The sequence below is a fragment of the Cyanistes caeruleus genome, chromosome 19, assembly GCF_971803275.1.
Source record: "Cyanistes caeruleus chromosome 19, bCyaCae1.hap1.1, whole genome shotgun sequence".
NCBI lineage: Eukaryota > Metazoa > Chordata > Aves > Passeriformes > Paridae > Cyanistes > Cyanistes caeruleus.
Window position 1 is genome coordinate 4950508 of NC_141719.1, and position 23117 is coordinate 4973624.

At 44.0% G+C, this 23117-nt stretch overlaps 2 protein-coding genes across 6 annotated transcripts in view; one reads left to right on the forward strand and one right to left on the reverse strand.

The window, feature by feature from the left end:
- The window catches only part of SAP30BP (SAP30 binding protein), a 29040-nt gene extending 6048 nt beyond the window's left edge, over nucleotides 1–22992 (reverse strand). Inside the window, exons 1-5 of one of the 2 annotated variants that reach the window (XM_023938601.2) lie at nucleotides 22620–22992; nucleotides 22356–22465; nucleotides 20186–20233; nucleotides 7556–7598; nucleotides 1422–1510 (exon numbers count right to left, since the gene is read on the reverse strand). In XM_023938601.2, the coding sequence (XP_023794369.2) occupies nucleotides 1422–1510; nucleotides 7556–7598; nucleotides 20186–20233; nucleotides 22356–22465; nucleotides 22620–22992 (663 nt within the window). The remainder of the gene's footprint in view (nucleotides 1–1421; nucleotides 1511–7555; nucleotides 7599–20185; nucleotides 20234–22355; nucleotides 22466–22619) is intronic. The other variant, XM_023938602.2, reaches the window with a different exon arrangement.
- Nucleotides 22622–23117, forward strand: part of RECQL5 (RecQ like helicase 5) — a 38338-nt gene continuing 37842 nt past the window's right edge. Inside the window, exon 1 of one of the 4 annotated variants that reach the window (XM_086856731.1) lies at nucleotides 22622–22952. The gene's annotated coding sequence lies outside the window, so the exon portion shown is untranslated. Of the gene's footprint in view, nucleotides 22953–22975; nucleotides 23064–23117 lie in introns of those variants that run through there. The other 3 variants (XM_023938608.2, XM_023938610.2, XM_023938607.2) reach the window with 3 other exon arrangements.

Genomic DNA, 23117 nt, shown 5'->3' on the forward strand with positions numbered 1-23117 from the left:
TGCTTTTGGTTAAGTCACTTCACGTCTCCCTCCCTGGACAGTCAGACACAGAGCTGACTATTGTCTGAGGGCTTGCTGCAGCCTGAATAAAAGAGGACTGTTAAGAGTTGATATGAAACTCAACAACCTTAAAAAAATCTTCTATGAGATAAATTTTCATCAGGTTGTCACATAATCAGAAAGAGGAAATGACACAATCTCCACATCCAGCACACACATTGTGAGGTTTGAAGGAACAAACTGCAAAAAGGTGAATCTGGGGAGTAGAAATGATTGAATAGGTGTTCCCTTTTATCCCCTCCCCATGGGGTAGCAGTGAGGTTCCCCAAGTCCACAGATGGGCAACTATTCAGTCAACTTTATAATAAGAAATCCTCCCTTTGGCAGAGTTCAAAATACAGTTTATCAGAGGAAAAATTTGACAAAAGAGCAAAGCACTAGTTTTGCACTTCTGCATTTCTAAGCAACAATCCCATCTCCTTGCTCAAAGTACTCTAAGATGTGGTTTTACATGCCAACAGAGGACAAGTTCCCCTTTGATGTAACACACTAAATTGCTGTCAAAGGGGAAAAATTCTGCATTATTCTGTCTGCCCCGTCAAGCTCTGTGCATTCCTCAGGTCTAACACACTCCAGTTCATTGATGTCAGAACAGTAAAATCCTCCTACAGTACTAGAGGAGGTTTGGGTGTGCCCAGGTACGGTGTGTGGAGAAGAAAGCATCATCTGGATGGTGAGTCACTCTGAATCACCACTGCATGTTAGGGGCTACTTTATAGAGCCTCCAGGAGTGATTCTTTACTTGTATTTCTGCTGGGCAGAAAATCAGAATTAAAACTCAAGCATGTGTTAGGAGACAGCAGTCCCTGCTCTTTCATTTGCATTCAATGAAGAGAACACAGTTCTCACTGCTGTTATTTGGGTGTACACCAGAGAAAACATGCATTTGTGTTTTTTTGTTGCCTCTAAGGTACCAGCCTTCCCTCCAAATGTTTACAATCCAGAGACATGTAGGTGGAAAAGGAATCCAGGCATTGCTGCCTCAACTGTTCCAGTTTAGGGGATTTCGGGCCTGTACAGAAAAACAATTTGCTCTTTGCTAGGGAGCTGAATTTGCTGAGGTAAGGGGAAAGCAGCCCTGACAGTAAACATTGCTTCTGTGTCACTGCTGGGATCAAGAGCTGTTTTAAAGCACAAGTAACCCAGAGAGGCTGGAAAACAGCTTAGAGCTACTTTGAGATTCCTCAGCTAGAACTGCTGTAAAGCCTAAAGCATTAACATGATGCATTCAGAAACTCGGTGTGATAAAACCCAGCTTTAATGCTGGAGCTTTGTCTTGTGCAAAATTACTGAGCTGGGTTCCCAAATATGCCCTGAACTACAAGTCTTTAAAAAAAATAAATAAATGGACTTATACCAACCTGCAATTGGTTAGAGCATCTGCCAGGGGGCTCAGGAGGGATTTTGATCTCATCTGGAGACATGTTCCGCACTCTCTCTGAAAAAGAAGCTGGAGAGGGCAAACTGGGATGAGTTCTGGCACTACTGACAGGAATTTCAGCCACACAAGTCATTAAATTTGTTTTATGTCTTTGTCATCACTACTCCTTCATTGGCAACCCAGGGCAAAGGTGATGAGAATGCTGACAACTGGTACTTGTGGTGTTTCCAAGATGCTGAGCAAGAAGCAACTAAAGAACCGAAGGCTGGTTCGTTAGAAGAGATGTGATGCTTGTTTTATTGATACCTACACTCTTGGAAAGAGAATTGGACCATGCATGTGGAGGAGCAAAGGATCATTTTTTTGCAGTCTGGTTCTTTGCCATTTTAGGGGAGATAATCACTTGGTGACTGTTTAGTGACTATTTAGTGACTATTTAGACTATTTACTTCAGGACATACCTGGATAAACCAAAATGGTTCAAGGAGGGAACAATGATCCCTAAGGCTGTCAGGAGTTAACCACAAGAAATTACATTTCATCCTTAAGTTAACACTTCCTTAATAGGCACTTTGATCTTTGCTTACAGAGACAGACTATTGCTAGAAAGAACAACTTGTCCTGCAGGACTGGGAACAGCCCAGTCCAGATTGCCAAATTTCCACAGCTGTTTGTACTGGGATATACTACTACAGTACCTGATTGCTCTGTAAAGATTAGTTTACAGAGTTATCAGCAAAAGAAGCAGCCACATTTCCCTCCATTGCTTGCTACTTTCCCACTATTATGGGAAACCCAGACAATTTTCTGGCCAAGCCAGAAATGTGCCCCATTTAAGCAGCTGGGATTGTTTTCAAGCATAATTTGTCCAGGGAACACACCCCAGAGTTGCTCTGTACTGGATAAGAGACCCGAGAGCAGCACAGAAGTCACACAGACCAAGTTTTTCACACGTGCAGCTCCTCAGTTACACATTCCTCAGTAAAGCTGCCCGAGCTGCAGCTCCAGCACGCAGAGTTCAGCTCCTCTGAACACAGGCCAGGAGGGCCCAAAGGCCAGACAGGGCTGTTGGAACCCTGGAGAGCTGAGGCTACAGATAAACAACACCACACAAAATCAGTGCTGCTACAGTTTCCATGTCCTTTGTAAAAATGTGAAGCACTAAGGACAATATCCTTTGGAGAGGCAAAGCTGGCAGGCGACCACTCATTCTATTTGATCAAGATGTTGCTGAGGGTTAAATTCTTCAGCAGTTGCCAGTAAGGAACAAAAAGTGTCCTTTGGCATTTACCAAGTGGGAGCCTTTGTGGAAGGAGGAAAGCTTGCCAGAGCCCCCAAAGAAAGGCAGGCAAAGGGAGCTCCCTGACAACAAGGCACACATTTGTTCCAGGTTACAGCTGCTGGTGGGATGGGGAAGCCTCTGGGTCAATCAGAGCTCTGGGAAACCCAGAAAGACAGTGGCAAAAACACAGAGGTGTGGATAACACACAGCACACAAGTCACACAAGTCGCTTGCTGGGAAAGGTAAAAGCTGATTACTGGCTTAAGAGGTTCACAGCAGCAGCAGAAACATTAAAAAAAAAAGAACAAAAACCAAAAAACGACCATTAAATCTTGATAAAGCAAAGAGAGTGCCTGAAAAAAAAAATTTAAAAATATCAAGCCTAGCTCCAACATTAAGCATCCCACAGAGAGGGATGTCTAGTGTCTTTGCAGATGAGGCACAGAGAAACAAAACATTTATGGGAAGGGGAACTGTGTGCTCATATAAACTCAGGAACTCTGGGCAGGACCTCTGTTTTACCAGCAAAAAAGCGTCAGTCATATGAATATCTTCACCAATCTATTCAAAGCCCCCTTGAAAAATAAATAATTTTGGAGGCAGAACAAGAACTCCCAATGAGACAATGTATTTTGATGAATTACTTTCCAGGTTTGGTGCTCATTTCCTCTTTTGTTTGAGCCTTGTGAAAACAATCCTTTATCAACATTATGGGGAGAAGCATCTTATAATGGCTTACAAGGAACTGGAACTAAGAAATCTTTGCCTCCTGCAATCCCACCAGAGCTGGAGGCAGCTGAACACTGCCAGCAGCAAGGCAGGACATGTACCTCACAAACTGAGCACAAACTTGCAGCATTACTCAGTTATTTCATCACTTTGCTGCCAGACTGAGGTGCCACATCATTAGGAAGAAAAGGGTGAGTTTAAGGGTGAGTTTAAGCCCTTTGGGCTTATTTACAGTAAGGAAGTACAAATAGTCCATGCCCTCCAGCAGTCCTCAAACTTGCTCCCCATTCAGACAGAATGGCTGATTCCACAGCATCCTCCCAGCAGCTCATTCCCTAGAGGAAAGGGTAGCTGGGATTGTAATCCTGGCACTGCCATGAATGGCCACATACTCCTGTACAAAACATTTCGTGTTTTTCAAGTCCCAAGGGCAGCTTTCCACCCTCTCTACAGCAATAACTGCAGATGAACAGCTCACAACAAGGTGTGTCCTCACAGGATACATCCAACTGCTCTGTGCATCCTGTTATTCCTGCCAAGATCAAAGTTTTACTTTGACATGAGTCACAGGTAGTGACATTGGCTACAGCCCCTAATTTGCCCTGTGATTTGCAGCCTCACAGCCTAGAGGATCTCCAAGTGTGGACCTCAGGAAGTGGCTGTTGGCACAGTTAATCACTCCAGGCACACCCAGATTCTGGCTCACAGTAAGTAAATATCTTCCTCAATCAGATTCCCAGTCCTGACAAAGAACTAAGGCTGTGAAGCAGATCCCGTGAGTCAGATGGGGGTTCAAGAAAGCAGAGGCCACTGCCCCTGAAAGCATCCCCCTGCTAAAGGACACTGCTGCTGGTGCTTAGTCCGTGCATTCTCCTTCTGCAAGCTGACCTAAAAATTAAAAACTTCATCAGCACAAGCAATAGGTGTTTGCAGCTTTTTGTGCAGTCAGCACATGCACTGTGGTAAAGGAGAGCCACTCCTCTGCTCCCAGGCCATGCACAGCACGCCAAAGCAGGTAAATATTACGGGGTACCTTGCAAAGACTCAGCACCCCAGCAGCCAGTGAAAGATATTTGCTCATCAGATATTGGTGAGGCAGAAAACAAAATGTAAATGCAATGTTTAATGTGCTCTTCAGTTTGAGATAGATGGATTGTGTGACCTATACTCAATAGCAGGAGACAATCTGCAAAGCAGGAGAGAAAGAGCAAACTGTGAGCTCCACTTCCAGAAGGAAACAACTGCTCTCAGTCCAAAGACTATGCTGGACCCATTGTCAGAGAGCACACAGGAATTCTGTTTCCTACAAATGGGAAGGAATGTTTTCCTAGTGCAGAGAAAACCAAAAGAACAGAGAGCACAGGAGCTGGCTGCACAGGACAGACATGGTACGGATCGTGGCTCTTGGATTAACGCTGCTCCCAAGTAGGATGAATAACTCCTGTCCCTTTCAGGGGTCACTTACGTGCTGTGTTTGAAGCAGCCACAAGGGATTAGAGGCAGTTAGTTTGTTTCTAAATGTCACACTATACAAAATAGCAAGGAAAGGGTGATCAGAGTGACAAAGGTTTCCCCTGGAGACACGCAATCCGGTGGTGCCTGGTCTCTAAGACTGCATTCCCTGGCACTCTAGTCAAGGCTGCTTGGCATGAACCAGGGTGTGGGGGGGTTCTGATTTCCTGGCACCAGAACAGCCAAATCAGAGGGAAGAACTGGAGACAACAACATGCCAGTGAGTCACCCATCCATGGAAGGACACCAGGTCCCTTTCTGCTCCGTGGGCTGAGAAATGCAGAGGGAGACCTGCAACTCAGCCATACTTTCTGCTCTTCTGAACACACTGACTTTGTGGTTAGATACCCCAATGGCTGGAGAGAACATTTCTTATGATCCAAAAGGTAAACAACTATGCTGCAAAGAACTTCAGGACCAAAAAAAACCCCTACATCCTAAAAGTATCATTTTGCAAGGCTGCAGGAAACAGCAAATGCAATGTCATAGCAGCACCATGAACTCTTCAGAGTGGTACAAAAAGCTCAAAAGGACAATGCTGATGTAAAAATCTATGAAAATAAGTTTCACACATATTTCCTTCTCAACCATGGGGCTAAAATATTCCCTCTTATTCTGTCAGCCATTGATTATGTGATCACTACTTTGGCATTAGTCAGGACAACCATGCCCTTCCCAGCAGCTCATCCCTACTGTTTTCTTTGTGCCAACTCCAGTGTTCACCTAGCATGCACTAAGCACATCAGGGAATGGATCCAGCTGGAAGCCTTACAGGGGGAAAAAAAAAAGAGAAACAACAAAAAAAGAGCAGTGAAGATGGATCCCAGCTGGCTCCCACTCCCAGAGCTGCTCCAACATTACTGTGCATCTGGGGGAGGTAAAACACAAACAGTGCTTTTGGCAGGAGACTACATTTATTTAATACTCAAGCAACTGCACAGTCACAGACTTTATTAAAGGTGATGCTGAAAAATGTAGGGTTATCTTCTGAGAAGGGCAGGTCTGTATACTTTAAATGCAAAAAGCAATTGTGGAAAACTGTCCAAGGAAGACTTTGACTTCCCCAGACTGATAGACAAAAACCAGATTGGAGCAGTTATTTGTTTTGTGTCAGAAAATCTTGCACCTTTTTCCATTAAAAAAATTTAACTGTGGAAGTCCAAGCTTCCAGAAAGGGAGTGGTTCTTACATTACTCCAACTGTAAGTCTCTTGCAACAGTTCCTTTTCAACTAGATAAGATATGGTCTAATGGAACAGACCTACAAAATCCAGCATGGCAAGTATGCTGACCTCTAATGACCTGGTTCTGCACAAAGCCAGCCTGCACACTGCTGTTGGAAAAGGATATTAAAGTTAAGATTGCAGAGACCTCAATCCAGGTCTCAGACTCTCCAATACTGTTCACCCATACCAAGTGTTCCCTGTGCTGCTTTTAAACCCATGTACAAGTCTGGGCCATCCTGAGACAAAGAAATCCAGTCTGGGCAGCCACTGGGGGAAAAGGGGACTAGCAGAATTGTAATCTGAGCCTTACACCTTCCTCAGGAAAGGACTTCCCACTACATTGCTCACAACTGTACAGCTTCACCCATATGTAAAATACAGAGGAAAAGAGCAGTTGGCTTCCTGAGATTTTGCTGTACTTTTTACCCCAAATGCTGTTGTGCCATTCATGTTTCCAGGGTGCATTTTGAGGTGGATGAGTAGATTGGAGAAATATTTCTATTGCATTTGATGATGAGATTGGTTGAAGCAGTTTTGCCCTCTAAAGGCATAAAATCCAATAGAGCAGTTGCAAAGTCTGAGCAGGCCAACAAAAAAAGACTTATAAATCCCAGACTTCAGTGACTGGGATGTCACAGCTGTAGGAGTCACAGCTGAGCACCTGAGTATTTTCCATCTTAATTTACACTTACACATTTTATGTCTGAAATATCAAACTGTTTTGAGAGATGAAGCAACTTCCAAACTCATTAGTTTTTAAGTACAGAATTATTACATCACATATTATTACATGATACCACACAGCTGCAGAAGTAACCTCAGGAAAAGAGGATCAGTTCAAGACAGTCAGAAATGCAGTGTAAAATACAGCTTCTGTGCAGCTCCCAAAAGACCAAGCAGAGAATTGTATTTCAAGATGACAACCCTGGACTTTCCAAATCTACTAATGAATAAATGAGATGTCACAAAAATCAAGTCAGTTTTAGTAACCATTAGAAAACATACAGTACTATGACAGCACAGCTGTAAATCTCTAAGTGGCTCACATTTAAATGTGAATAGTTTTGAGAACAAAGTCATCACTCCAGGTTCCACTGGCTCTGTCTAGACAAAGCCACACTGTTGGTTTTAAGCTCTAGAAAAACACCAACACTGCCCTTTACATATATGTTTTAAACACAAAATTATTTTCATATTTTTAAGCATTAAACTTTTCTCCCAGAAGAAAAGTTCACTGAAAATATTCAGACAGTAATTGAAACTACAGCACTGCCAGGGCAGAGGGAAAATGCTTTTTTTACAAAGCAGGACTTACAACATCTACCTTAAAAAAAACCTGTGAAGAAATACTTCTGAGTGAACTTACCAACTAGCTCCTGAGGATCTCTTTTCTCCACTTCTGAGAATTCCTGCAAAAAAGGAGGGAGAAACAGATTTTAGTCAAGTTATGCCTCCAACCTAGAAAGCTACTCCGTTTATTTGTTTAGAAAATTACAACTTTATTCTCAGACAAGAGAATAAAAATTAAGACTGAAATTCAATTTATTACATAACAGGACAACATCTGGACCATGGAAAGTCAAAGTCTAACAGGATGCACCATTTCTTTGCAAAGCTAAATTTAATGAAAAAATTAAGGTTTTGTTTCACCAGGTCTTGGACACTGAACTCCTTTGGAATTCCACAGAAACTGCTGTACTCTAAGCCTTTCCTCAAAACAGATCAAACCATGGATTCTTCATTTCTGGTGACTGGCCCTGGGCACCAAGCAGGAGTTTTAGAGGCAAACACAGGTTGGATCCAGCCCACAGGAGACTCCTTTAGTCCTGGGAATGCTGACCACAGGCCTGTGCAACTCCCAGTGCTCTAAGCAGGATCAGCCTGGTGAATTCCCCAGAGGATGTGACAACAGCCCAGATGCTGCCAGAGCCAGAGCTCAGGTGATCAGCCTCTCCAGCCTCCCAGAGCTCTGCAGGGTCCCAGGCTGCAGAGGTTTGCCAGATGTGTGTGTGTGATTCATCTCTGCCACTGTACAGGGCTTTGGCTGACAAACCCTCTCCAAACCAAACTGCCAGGGAGAGTGGTGGTGATGCAGATCCTGCATTCCTATTTTAGAAGGATGATCCCACTGCCAATTCTCTTGCTGCTGCTTTCCAGGAGTGATACAGCCAACCTGCTCTACCAGAGACTCAAGGGCAACCTCCACTGGCTTGCAGTGCTCTGTTTGGATGTTTGGAGATCTCCACACAGCTAATCCTTGCCTGGTTATCGAAATTAAGGACACTTCATTTGCAGATGTTTGCAGCAGAGTGTGCTGAGCAGGAGGCATTATGTAGGATAAGACACTTAAGTATGGTTTCACCATACTGAGACCAACACTCAAATATTTTGGTGCTTCTGGGAGATCCCAGGAGAGTCACAAGCGATATCAAGTTCAGCACAAATAAAGTTTCTGAAACAGTACCAGCTGTATGCCAGCATCGAGCTCTCCCCCTGCCTTCCTCCCAAAGACCTTTTGTGACTCACTGGACTGTTCATCCAAAATTCCTCAGTGCCTCCAAACACTGAAGCCATTCATTGAACCTGACACTGACAGAATGCTGTCTCCTTGCTGCTTGGTAACTGCTCCCTGACCCCCTCCTTTTCTCCATTTCCAGTCAGGTGAGAGGTGCATCAGGTGAGGAGAGAGCAATGAGGTCACCAAGCCAGATGTGGGAACAGCCTGTGCCAAATTCACTCTGAAAATTACCCATTTTCAGAGAAGACAAAGCCCTCTGGAAGCAGAAAAACAAATTCTTTGTGTGGCACTAACTGCTACAGGGCATTTTTTTATAGCCATTCATGGAAGACACAAGAAAAAAAAAAGGCACTATTTCTGCATTAGTACACTTGGATCACAAAAATACAGGGCTAAAGCTATTTTAGAAGAAGAAAGAAGTACACAGAGGAACACACATCTTCTCCCTGGCCAGCTGGCCCCAGGCCCCTCTGAGATGGGCTGAAGTGTCACAGCTCCAACCCCTCAGAGACAAAGTCTTTGGTGTGTGCACCAACAGCTCTTTTCCCAGGGCCTGCAGCAGCACAGATAGAAAAATTTAAACAGGAATATGACATTTCAAAGCAAAAAATCTATGCCAAAGCAGTAACTCTCTTTGGTGAGAGCACTGGACAGGAGCCCAGGAAAGCCAGACTGCCTTCTCCATAAACCTGCGTGGATGGGGAGTTCACAGACTGAGCTTCAGGTCACCACTGGAGAAGTGGGAGCAATTCTGTGGTAACTGATGGGCTGTGAGGACAAATCCAGATGAACACGGAGGCTGAAGATGCTGCAGGTGCAAGGTAACATCTGTCCAGGCACATACAGTGACTCACCAGCAGTAAATACATGTGGTCAGGAGACTGCTCATTCCCTTTCAGGGGGGAACTCACCAGATGGGAAATTAAAACTATTTCTCACCTTGGTTTTAGATGACAAGCAAATGTTTGTTGAGGTGAGAGAACTGCTTTAGCTCTAACCTTGACTAAACTACATCCTGCACTCTTATCTCTTGACAGTTTGAGAGGGAACTGGAAGAAAGAGGCTATGTCCCTGAGCATCCCTTGATCCTTCCTCATACCCAGCACTGCATTTATTATTCCATCATGCTCCCCCCATCTCCTTCTGCCCACCTATCCCCAAAGGCAAGAGAAATAATCCCCTGAAACAGCAATATTGCCAAGCAGGCACTTAAGTGACCCAGTGACACAGCCAAACTCAGGTTCATTAGACATGGGCTACCTGGCCCCAAAAAGGCTGCCCTCTTATTTGGGGCCACTAACAGCCTTGCAAGGGGCTGTGCTGCATTTCTGACTTTCCCAGAAGCTAATTTCCCTGTATGCCTGGAGTTAGTACCAAGCATAAGCACACAGCTTTCAAGAAAAATTAACTAATACACTGAGAGAGAATCTGATGTCCAACCCCTCTCCTCTCACATACCTTATATTAAACAAAAATCTAATTTTAGATTTTTGCTTTTACCAGAGTTTTCTTCTTTAGCTTGCATCCTTTGAGTCTGTCCCATTTATACCACTCTAGATCAAGCCAGTCCTATCAGGCTCCATTGTTTTGCCCTGGCCCACACTTTCCCACCACAGCTGCTCCAGCAAGTCCAGTCCCCAGCCAAGACATCAGAGAGCCCAGAGCTACACCAAGCAAAAGCAAACACGTTCAGCACTGGATTGCAGCCACACCTCACTGCCCAGGGGATAGGAATTTTGCTTAGTGAGGAGTTCCTTCATACCTCCACCCACTGCTCCATCCTGAACAAGCTGGAGACATCAACACAGCTTTTCATTAACTTGGGCTGCTTTCAAACCTCTTAAATGCCTTCAAAAAACAAATGGATGACCAACTTCTCCTACAGTGCTTGTTCATATTTGCTCAGTTTGCTGTTGAAAACTACGAGGCAAGCATCAACAACTTGACCAAAGTTTGGCAGATGCAAGGTTTAAGGAGACTTGTCCAAGCGTCTGAGTATCTACTGAAGATCCAGAACATTCTAAAATCCTCCAGTGGAGCAATCACACAACAAGAACTGTTCTGCACTCCCTGAGGCTAATTTAAGTTTGAGACACATGATGAGTACAATGAACTGATTAGGAAAGACAGCATAAAAACCACAAATCTGCAGATCTAATCTAATACACTAAGTGGAATGAAATGGAGAATCACCCAGTGGAAAAATAAGGTACAGTAAATACTGAAAAGTTGCTACCTTTTGGTTATGAAAGAGAAGAAATATTTATGCATGGATGAGAGATTTCTAAAGGAATTCCAAAGCATTTAAACAATGGAAAATTTGAAGCTAACAGAATTTTATAGGGAAGTTACCTAAACCCACTTAGGCAAAGGTGATCTCTTTGTAGATTACATCACCAATACCCACTGTGTTATGTATCAGTATCTCACATGGAGCATGAAATCAAGCAGGTGAGTAGTTCCAGCAGGAGGGATTTTATGTCAAATCTCCCTATCAGAGTAAATATATGAAATTATTAGAGATTTCAAGCATCCCAGAGCTAAAGGCATCACTTAAAGGGTCCGTTTCCATTTGAATTCTGAAGCCTTTCAAAAAATAACAAGGTTAAGACTTTGCTAGTGGCACCTGTACCACAAAGTTTTCACAAACCAAACCCCTGAAAATCTGTATGGAAGCAACTCTAAGTTCACGTCTAGCTTGACTGATTTAAAAATAAAAAACAAAAAAAAGAAAAAAGCAGCACTCAGCAAGTTGGTAAGTTGATTTTCTGGCTGCAATCTACTCTGCAGCCTTGATGTCCCTGGATCAATGGTTTGAGGGCCCAAAGTCAGACAGCCTCACTCCAATGGAGCCACTGGAAGGAGTCATGGTGCCCCAGAGCCAAGCTGGAAGAAGACTGAAAACACAGAAACAAGCAGAAGGGACACTCCTTTCCCCTCATCTGGAGACTAATAAAGAGCAGACTTTGAAAGGCACAAGCTGCTAAGGACAAAGTATTAAAAACACCCCAAACCACACCTTTTTCATAGATTTCTGTGCTTCCAAGGACAATTGTGCACATCAGCTCACTGACAGCAGACAACACACTGTTACTAATCCTGCTGGAGTATAGATACAGGTTTTTCATTTTTTCTTTCCCAAAATAAATGTTTTTTTCAAGCCCTGGACAAGATGAGTGCCTGGAAGAGCTTGGCTCATGAGCACCCAGAGTGCTGGCTTAGTTTTCATGTATCATCATCAGTTAAAGAGGAACAAGATGAAAGGAGTGTGTGTACACACACATAAGGAAAGAGCTGCATTTTGCCTGAAGATTTCACCTCACTGGGGTGAAATACAGACCATCTTCTCAGTCCTACAGTGTCTCCATCCAGTTACATAAAAAACAGTGTCTGCTCAGGCTCCATGGAAAATAAAACAACTAAACACAATCCTCACAGCATGGAACAGAGATTAAAGGAAGGAAGCAAAACAATATGAATCTGAGACTGATGAATTCCAGTTTCAACAGGCTTGCCCAGAACAGTTTTATTTAACGGAAAGAATGGATGGCTCCAAGAATTGACTTAAAACAATGCTCACTAAATCCTTGCTGTGACAAGATCCATAAATCCAGCACAATGCTCACATCCAACATAACTGTTGGCATTAACTGTCACCACAAAGTACAAATTCAAGCAATTCCTGCAGAAGCAGGTGCACATGTCAGTGCAGGTGCACGCCAAACTACAGGAGAAATTGTTCAAAAGAGAGGCAGAAGATACAGAACCAGAACTTGATGGCTTTAACTAAGATGCAAATTTTAAGAAATAGTGAAGTTGATGCCAGGTTTGCCACTGCTCAGTTGTATTCCCAGACTTGCAGCCAACTGAATCCTGCAGCTTCATTTTCCCACTGACTTCCAAGTAATATTAAAAACAACTAGCTCAGACAGTACCTCCCCCTCAGTATTTTCTAATTTTCTTTTAGCTAATGCTCTTGTGTTGCAGAATTTCTTCTCTCTCCCAACTACTTCACCTGATTTTTTTTGCACATAAATTTAACGCAAATTTAAACTGTCAGCCACAAAATGTAAAAACCAGTTACTTCATTGTTAAGCAGTGTATTAGACTGAAGATACTGCAGAGAATTTTTCAGTACAGTCCTTCCACAGGTAGCCAGGGGATCTGCTGCTGTAACAGCTGTTACAATGGATTTCTTGAATCTGAGCAAGTGCCAGCAACAAGATTTTGTAATTTTCCCTCCTCTCGACAATTCAGAATATCTCCAGTAGTCCCAACCCACAAACAGCCTCACTTGGCTGAGTATGATGGAAAGAAACTGTAATTTAGCAGAAAGTGTTGTTGTCTAAGCCAATAGTGATGATGGCCTTGCCAGAGCAAGCAGGTGAAATGCCTACATCATGCAGACAGCAGGAGAAAGACAACCCCAAACCCTGCATCATGCTTTTTTCCTCCCCTTTCTTTTCTTTTTTTAAAGGAACATGGTAGCAATTATGTTCTGCTTTTCCTCTATAAAGATCAGAAGTGCTCATGGGAACAGCACACCAGAAACATCTCATTTAATATTAAAAGTGCATGACAACATCGATTTCATTTCTTGTTCCCCAGATCTGCCTGATGTTGGTGTGCACCCAGGCTGAAGGCAGCAAATAGAGTGCATGTCAAGTGCATTGAGAGTCTGGGGAAGAGAAAGCCAGACAACAGGAGTACAATGCTTTTATTCCTCCTCCCTGCCCAACCCTTCTTTTTTTCTTGTATTGTGAGAGAGGAGAATCCCAAGAGAAAGCCTGAAACAAGCACATTTCCTACAGCCATATCCTGTTTGCCAGCTCTGCTACGTAGCTCCAGGCAAAGTGCCCAGTTCAGCATAAGAAATTTAACTAAGAAAAACCTGTGGGCACCATGATCTAGATAGCAAGAGAAGTCCAGCAGCTCAGAAATAAGCCACCATAGAAAAAAGAGCTGATACATCCACCCTTCAGTGACACTTATGTGCAGGTTTTACAAATCTGTTTGGAGATACAGTCACAGACAGAAAGGGAAAGAAGAACAAATCAAAGAATCAACTCCTGAGACATTCCCTATCAAAATGAATGTAGCTGACACTGCCTTTCACTTTTCCAGCTAAATTACATCTAAAAATCCACATTCATTAATGAAATGAAAATAAAAACTCCACTGAAAAAATCCCAACCAAGACCTGGCAAAACATTTCAGTGAGAAAGTGCTTTAGAAAGGAAGCATTCATAGCATGAAGCATTTAAATAGCTTCTTTGAAATTTGACTCCATTCACCTGACATATGCTATCTCAATACTTGACAAAGATTATTTGTTAGGAGCAATTTCCAGTCAAGGAACTGTGTGCCAGAACTTTTGCTTTCCATGTGGAGATATAATTAATAACACCTGCTTCCCACTGGAGCCTGGTCTCAAAGCTACCTGCTTCCCTTCACAGCCCCAGCAGCACAACAGAAGCCTGCCCCTGATCTGCACAGGCCAAAACTTCTCCTTTCAAGTAATATTTGCTTCCTACAGTGAAACAGAAATTCACTGATGAAGTACCAGCAAGACATGACAAGGCTGCAGGTGTCAAGCTACTTCGATGATTTTATTTTTTTACAGCTTGTTGCACTGCAGAATCAAGTAGAAGGTGAAGGTGGGCTGTGAAAATTCTGAGGCCTCATAGCAGCAAAGGAAAGGCTCAGGGGAGCTGGCAAAACTAACTTCTTGCACAAGCTTTCTCCCCTAGCACATAGTACTAAAAATTCTTCATGGTTTGGAGTAGAGGCAAGATGTAAGAGCAGTGAGAAATTCACTCCTCCATGAATGGATCCCACGGAGTTTATCCAGATTTTGCTTCTTCTGTCCCCAGAATGGGGCAGCTGGAAGGAACTATTTTCAGCTATTTGCTGGTATTTGAGGCAATGCTCCATCTGTGCTGACTGCTCAGCCTCTCACTCTGACATGCACAGACCTGCACACTCAGAACAGCAGCCAGAAATAATTGCAGCTACAGAGCTGGACTTGTGGAACTCAGACCTTTATCAGGTGAAATATGCGAGGGGAAGCAGCTCCAGAAAGGACTTTTCTTCAAGTTTAAAGACAAACAGAACAAGCCTGGCTCTTCTTTGGAGGAAGGCAAGCCACACCTGTGTCAATAATCCCTGGTATTTAGTACTGCAGGGAGTGAAGAGTCTGCTGCAACATGTATGCCTGGCGGGGAGGAAGGAACAAGCATGTCCACGGACATGTCTCATCTTCCAAAAGGCTCCAGAGATGGATGGAAGCCAGGAGCTCTCCAGGAGGCATTCCAGCTTCAGAGCCTCACAAGGCTGTGATCTGTCTCCCTCTCAGACAGAGCTGGAGACAGGAGTACGTGTGGCAAGAGGAAAAATAATCCCAGATGCCAAATGTTGCTTCGCTTCCTGCACGCAGAACAGCTTTGACTGCCTGTGATATTCTCTGGCAATAACCAAGGTTCACCCAGATAAAATGGGAACCAGGTATCAGCTGGTTTCAAGTCTGGGCACTCACTGTAGCAATGCAGAGAACAGCATTTGCAGCTGTGTTACCTCTACTCCCCTCTAAACTGTGCAAAACTCCAGTTCTCACTACAGAGCTCTGAAAAAGCATCTGTCAAGCCTAAAACAAGGGAAAAACACACAGAATTGGAAGCTCAGACAGCATTTTACACAATTATATTAAAAGGAAGCTAAAACACAGAAAAAGAATCTGAGACTGCAGTGCTTATCACTGGCACCTTCAGGCTGTGCTTCCAGGCAGAGGAATGAGTGAGGAAACAAACCACTGGAATTCTAACCTTGACCCTGACCCTGGGAAATGCACAGTTCATGCTTTAAAAGTGTTTAGAGAGGTATGCTCACAGCCATACATAATGCAAGGCCGTAATAAGGATAAAACTTTTCCCAAACATACTTTTCCCCTTCTTTGGAGCAAAATAATTACACCTGAGATGAAAGTTAATGAGTAGGTTCAAGCATTTTTTTGAGAATCTGGCTTGATGAATGTATGCTGAATTCAGAAAAATTAATATGCCTTATCAAAGTAAGAGTTAATTTTAGGGGTTATGTTACTGCACACACACCCATTTACTGGTTCTCAGCACTTACCACTTTAAATCAAGATAATTTTGGTATTTAAACAAACAGGTTAATGGGTAAGCAAGATAAAAAAACCACTGCAGTCAAAGCCTCCAAGTATTAGCACACACCTACACATCATAACACAGCAGAATTACTTTACAGGTATGCTGGATCAATAAAAGCTAAACATAATAAAGAGATGATGGTTATCAAGAGGAGGTACTTAGACATGCTTCGAGGCACAGTATTCCTCTGAAAATTTGACACCCTTCTGCCAGATCCCAGTTTGGCTGCCTCTGTATAAAACACCTCGAGGATGCAGAGGGGACCCTTAAAACAAAACCAGGAAAGGAAAACATCAAAGTAGCCACCTGTTCTGAAAAACTGCTACCATGTGTCAGGCATTCACCTGCCAAGGGAGTGGCAAATTTCTTAAGCTTCCCTGCACTGGCTGGTCCTGATACAACAATCAAGGCTCAAGAGTTAATGATTTCCCTCTAGGAAAGCTCCAGGACCCAAGCTGCAGGGCTGGGCTCTGTCCTTGATCAACACTCACAACCTGTTATTCATGCAGCCCTCTAATAAGAAGCAGAGAACCCCTCAGGAGAGGCTTGGAGCGCAAGGTCAGTATTTTAAGGTTCATTTTTCATTTTCCAGCAGGGCTGGTCCATTTAGTGAGCTCTGAAAGCTTGTATCTTGTTTCTGCATCAAGGCTGTAACCAGAGCCAGCTGCTGGCCAGAGCCTCAGCAACCTGCACTCCCTGCAGCCCTTAACCCTGTCCTTCCAAAGCAGCACAATGCCACATTTCACACCCAACCCCAAACCTCCTTCAGTTTGTACCCAGGGCTCCATCAGCTGAGGAAAGGGCACAAAGAACTCATCCAGCCTGTGGATTTCACTGTTTTAACATCACTGTCAAACAATAGATTTTGTTGCCTATTTCTTTTCTCTTTAAAGCAGAAGGTTTTGTTTCTAAAGTGCTTTTAAGGCAGATGCTTGTTTACAATTGGTGACTGCTCAGGTAAAATTTGGCCACACACAAACCTATCCTGTTCCAGAGCCTGAGCACATCCATCCAGTTTTGATTTCTGAAGTTCAACCCAGATTTGAATCTCCAGTTTCCCATGGGCACCTGAAGCACTTCAAAATGCAGTTACAGGATGAATCTGAATCTGCTGCTTAAAGAGAAGGATTCTGCTTTTTGCTGAAAAAACTGAAAAAACAGTCTGTTTTTGCATAACTCAGATGCTCAGTAACAGGAATCCCATAGGCCAGAAATCTTTTCTGCAAGAATGCTTCCAGGTGACTGATGAAGCTTAAATATTCTCCTCCTCCTGGCATGCCTTTTCCTCCAAACAGGTGTATAAAAACTTCTCTATCTTGCCAAAAGTAGAGAGAAAACAGCAGTTTGACATCACAATGTTAGAACTTGGAAAGCTTATTGTGACTTGCTCCTTGGCAAAAAAAAAAAACAAACCAAGGAAAGCTGCAGTCCCAACCAGCTCCTTGTATTGGCTTCCCCTCCAGTGAGGAACTAGAGCTGAAAAGCCAGAGAGGTGTCCCTTCATCACAGCCAACAAGGGCAGATACCCTGGGATCAAGAGAAAAACCCAAGACAAATATAAAATAAATATCTTCCCAGTGGGGCTATTTGAGGCAGGCACCAAATTCCACTCTCCCCATATCACGTTACCAAAGAATTTTTACATCATTCCCCACTTTCTGTCTCCTCTGACTCAGCCCACAACTGACACCTGCTGACCCTTCTGGAGGTTTTGTGTCTGCCACTATCCAAATGCACAAAGAGGCCAAATCACAGGATGCACCAGCAGCAAGGGAACTCTCCACACACCCTGGCTCTATTATTCAAGATATAAACTCTAGGTAGTTCATTCATAATATGTACAAAGAGGCAAAATACCATAAAAAAAAAGAAATCTTCAGGGCTTGAAATTACTATAACTGACTGATTAATTGCATTTTTTTCCCCTCATTCATTCATTTTAAATTATTTTCTTTCTGCCTGTGGTCAGATTCAGACCTTGAAAAATCCCTAGCCAGATATAAAGAGCATGGGGGATATATTTAAACATGTTTCCAGGTCTCTGATGTCTCCATGAAACTGAGCAAGCACAACTACAGCACTCTGCAGGTCCAAAACAAAATTAAGTTGTCCAAAAGTGTTAGCAACTTGTGATTTAGGGTCTCCTTTTTTGCTGCACTTTGGATTTACAGTACCTGCAACACTTGTTAGCTGTCACAGACATTGCAAGCTCCAAGCAGTGAGGATGGAGAACACTGCCACTTGGTGGTAAAAGGGGAGAGGAAACTTTTGCAACTGCTCCAAGTACAAATAATTCCACAGGGATGTTCCATCTCTCCCCATCTCAAGTGAATTTCTTAGGAGCAGCTGCACCAGTGCCCCCAGAGCCACACCCCAGCACGGCCCCACCTTGCCCAGGGCCAGCTGCCTCTACAGCTATGACTTAATATTAAAAAAACCCCAAAAGCCCAAATGAGACAATTCCTTTTTTCACCTGTGTTTGAACACATCTATTAAGGATGACATGGAAGTCTGAAACTGCTGAGTTTCAGATTCAGTTCAGCTTTGCCTCCCTCCTACTCTTTTCAAACCACACCTTTCATGCCATACTGGGATGGCAGGAATTACATTTTACCTTTATTTATTTCCTTTAATTCACATTTTCAGCTCTTGCAGAGTTATTATTGCACGGTCTACCAAGATACAAAATGCATTTTATTTTTAATACATTCATTATTTCTTTGCTCCTCACTGAAGCTGAAATGCTGCCCTGTGGCCATGTGTGGCTCTTCTTCACAAGCACAAAATGCACCTGGGACAGCAGCACACAAAACTCACTGAAAGCAAGAGGCTTTTTAAACAAGCCAACATGAAATGTCAGTGACATATTAAAGCAGCAACCACACAATTCTGTGGTGAGATTTCTATCATGTATGATCACTCAGATAAGAACAAGTACAGTCTAATTGTGCTCTTTCTTTCTGCCAGATCTATTCTCCACTGCCCTGAAGTTCTACAGCTCTTTTAGAGAAGACAGAAATACACACACTTGCAACAGGGCTTTACTACACAACTTCAAAAACTTGATTTACACCAAATTTATCTTCTAAGGAAATCCCATATTTTTATTTCATAGTACACATTTGAATCCAGCAGTTTTTACAGAAACATCTTGCTAGCATATTTACCAGAGCAAAAATGTAAAAGTAAAAAAAAAGGATGAAAGTGAGAGATTCCCTTTTCCTTTCTTTTAAAAAAATTTCTTTCTTGCAACAAGGAAAGGAGACAATACATTCCATTTCCAAGTGCCTGGGAGCCATTTCACACAACTGAGACTTTACCAGTTGTAGTGCAGCTGCCAAGATTTCCAGCTGTGTACCACTGTAAATCTGTAAGAATGTTGTGGGACCTGGAAGAAGGTGCTGCTTTAAAACTAATCAAATAGAATTTCTAAACACATCCATTTGCCTTCATCTTAGCCTATCAAAACCATGTGGTAAATCAAATTCTCTATAGAATTTTGCTTTGCAGCACAGTCGTCAGGTGTTTGTAGCAGAGTTTAGGGGCTGTCTGCATCCTTGAGGAAGCTGCTGGACAAAATAAATGCCTTTGCAACTTGTTCATCACTTTGGCATCCCTGACAAACAGAACTGCTTCTACTGAACTAACAAAAACAATTTAAACATGGCTGTCTATAGTTTCAAATAGATTTGGTGTTTTGTCCTCCAGCTTTTAGAGTGATCTGTGTCCTGTGTGCTGCTAAACACCTGCTGTGCAGCAGAAACAAGTTGAAATCCTAAGATTTAAAGATGATTTAAACTATTTATGATAATAGCTATTATCTGGGGATCTTATCTCAATTTTTAAATTTATCTATGACCTTTACAAGACTGCTTCATTCAGAAGGACAGAGCTGGAGAGAATGAATTGATTTTGGCACCTTCCATGGCCTCTAAGAGCACAGGATCCTTTATTCATTAAGTTGTTTTAAATGAAAAAATTATTCCAGCTAACACTGGTCATGCAGAATTCTGTACTGGATGTTGCACCTCCCATATCACTGCCAAACAGGTGAGATGCTGTCAGCAAACTTCAGATCTAATGCACAACATCACCAAATTGATGAAGGCCAACCTTCATTGTGACTCAGCCTGTGATCTGCTGTTAACTGCCTTTGGCACAAGCCAGAACTAAAGTCAGAAACACAGGTTAAAGCTACAGAAGGTGTGGAACTAACTACAGATCACAAATGAACACCAAGCCATGCTGTTAAGACTTACTCCTCTTGTACTGAGCTTCCCCACCACCACCAGACCACACTTTCAAATACCTTTAGGTCACCAGCCTCAGGTTTTTCAGTCTCTGAATCGTCATCTTCCTACAAGACAAGAATTTACAGGATTAAGCTTAAAGAGCAGGCCTGGCAAGTAACTTACAGCAAAGGGAAGTGTAAAGAAAAGGAAAGAATTCAGCAGCCCAGCAGCAGTCCAAGACCCTTTCCATGGAGGATAGTTCTGCCCCACCCACTCATAACCAGAAAACAAGTCCTACAGTTAGGGGAAGAAGTATTTGTTTGGTTTGGGGGGTTTTTGTAGGCAAAAACATCACTCAGTACCAGTTGTGCCTACAAAACTCATGCAGCTCTGGAATACTCAGAATTAGACAACAAGAAGCAGCAGAACTGGGGAAAAAAGCATTTGTCCTTTGATAATTCTGTCTCCTCCAGTTGGCAGGTGGTGATTGAAGAGCCTCTGTTCAGCAGTACCCACAGAAAAAGCAGCATTTACAAGACCTGTGATAGTTCCAAGCATCAGCAACACACACAGGACACACAGCTGGCCTGCCACCAAACCAAACATGCAGGCTTGGAGAGGGTCTGGCCTAGCACCAAGTTCCAGGGATGCAGCAGACACAACTTCCTTGCTGGTGCCAAGCTCTCGTGCCTTGCTTGCAGGTGCTGTGAACCTCCACAGAAGGGAACACTGACAAGTTTCAGGTAACAGTCTCCATTTTTTAAAAATTTATTTTATTAACTAGAAATAACCAAAGAACTGGGGGAGCTTCTGCCCTGTGAAAGCCTAAAATACCAAACACAGCATTGTGTGAAAATCCACACCAGGTGATCAGGAAGTTCCAGTTTGGTCCCCACTGGCAGCAAACCTGCTGTCCCCTCACTGGGCATCCTCCAGGATGCTTTCTCAAAACAACTCATAACCTCCATGAGCTACCAGCACAAGCAATGCAAAGGAAGTTTTCAAATCTACTCAGAGAATATTTAATGGAAAAAAAAGGGAAGTAACTTGTGCAACCTGCAGTGTAACCACAAACCTATGCAAGATCCACTGGCTGACACCAGAGTGACTGACTGATTGTCATTTCCTGAACAGCAGCTGATGATGGACAACTGCACCCTGTACCAAAAGCTGTGTAAGCAATAAAGTCACTCCATTTACACCCCCTTTACAATACTAACTAAACACAGCTGACCTTGGCAAGCCCCTGGATCACACACAGGACTTCCTCTGAACTACAGACCTCCCTTAAACAGTCTAGAAGTGCTGGATATAAAAAGAAGAATCACTGAAGCAGTAAAAAAGCTTCATTGCTTTGCTAAGGGAGACATCAGAGGCAACAGAACAGAACTTAAAGCAGGAACAAGAGGCTGAGGAATATCTTGGCTGCTACTTGGGCAAAGAGATGGCAGAAAATCATGTATCCTAAGAGACTGATCTAACACCCATAAAGCAGATTTCAGTGAGGAAAAGTTATAGGAGTATCCCTGGGTTTTGGCTGTGTGGCAGAAGAATGAACTGGAACAGAGAGAAGATAACACAGTGCTAGGAAAAAGGGTCACCATAAAGAAAGGAGCTTTCCCTCTTCCCCAACTTATTCACTCTCCCAGACCCAGGGCAGAACTACACATCCTTCTGTGTGATGTAGCTGCACTCTCAGCCTGTGAGCTCCATGCCCTGTCCCCCCACAGCGTTGTTATCTCAGAGCTCAGGTGATATCAGACACGTGCCATGCACCTGTGACAGACAAAAGCCACCCACATGTAGACAGGACACTGTTACATCAAGGTGACCTGATGCAGGGAGTGGATTGAGCTACACACAAAAGTATAATTTAAGACAGCACAAAAGTTATTCTTTTTAATCCACCAGCTGACAGTGTGGTCCTCTTACAAGATTCTTACGTGTCAACTATGTTTAAAGAATAGCTTTTATTTGGAGCCTTTTTCCCATTAAAGAGTCCAACGACACCAACACAGAAACGAGCAACATGAGCTGTGCCAAGCTGCTTATGGGTTTCAGGGCAAAGGCTTTCTACTTAAAAACAAAATGGAAAGAAGTAGATGGAGAGTGCTGAAACCCACACCATGAGTCAGATATTCCGGGTTCCATCACGGGTCGCTATTCGGGGTTTTTATTTGGAAGAGAAAAGCCTCTACAACCTGTGTAAGGGGTCAGGACAAGCTGCCGGAGCAGGGAGGTACTTACTGACTGCCTGCTGTTCTCATCATCCTCCTCTTCATACCCTTCCTCGTCCCCATCCAGGCGGGTAAAGTCATCTTCTCCGTACCCAACTGAGACCAGGCCGCCTTTCTCTCCTAAGGACAAAAATGAAAACTGTGAGGAAAGGGGAGGTGGCAGCGTGCGAGGCCTTCCCTTCACACAGGGGGAAACGCCAGGCCGGCGCGGGCCGCGCGGGGGAGCCCTGGCGCCTCAGCCCGCTGCCTGTCCCGGCCCCCTGCCCGCCCTCACCCATGGGCGCTCCCCCATCGCTCCCCGCCGTGCCGGCCTCGCTGTCCGACTCCGGGTCCGAGTCCTCGGCATAAACCGCCAGGGAGGAGAGAACGCTGCGCTTCGCCGCCGCCATTTTCCGCCCCGGCCGCGGCGCACTTCCGGCGCTCGGGGATGACGCACGCGGCGCTGTCGCCGTGGCAACGCTGCCATTCCTCCGCTCTCTGAGGCTCGCGGAGCAGCGGGGGAATCCCGGCCTCACACGGGAGAAACTGCTCGGGGAGCTCACGGCCGGAGGGGAGAGCCCTCCGCGGGGAGGAGCGGAGCGTCTCTGGGGGGAAGAGGGGATGAAAGGTGCGCGGGCTGCCCCTTTAACTGAAGTTTTTGACGTCATTTTGTGGCGCCGCGACAGCACCTGCCGGGTCTGGAGCGAGCGCGGAGGGTGGGGGCCGGGACAGGGCGGAGGTGGGACGAGAATGCGGGGGTTTCAAGGACACAGGCCCCTGGGAAGGAAGGAGG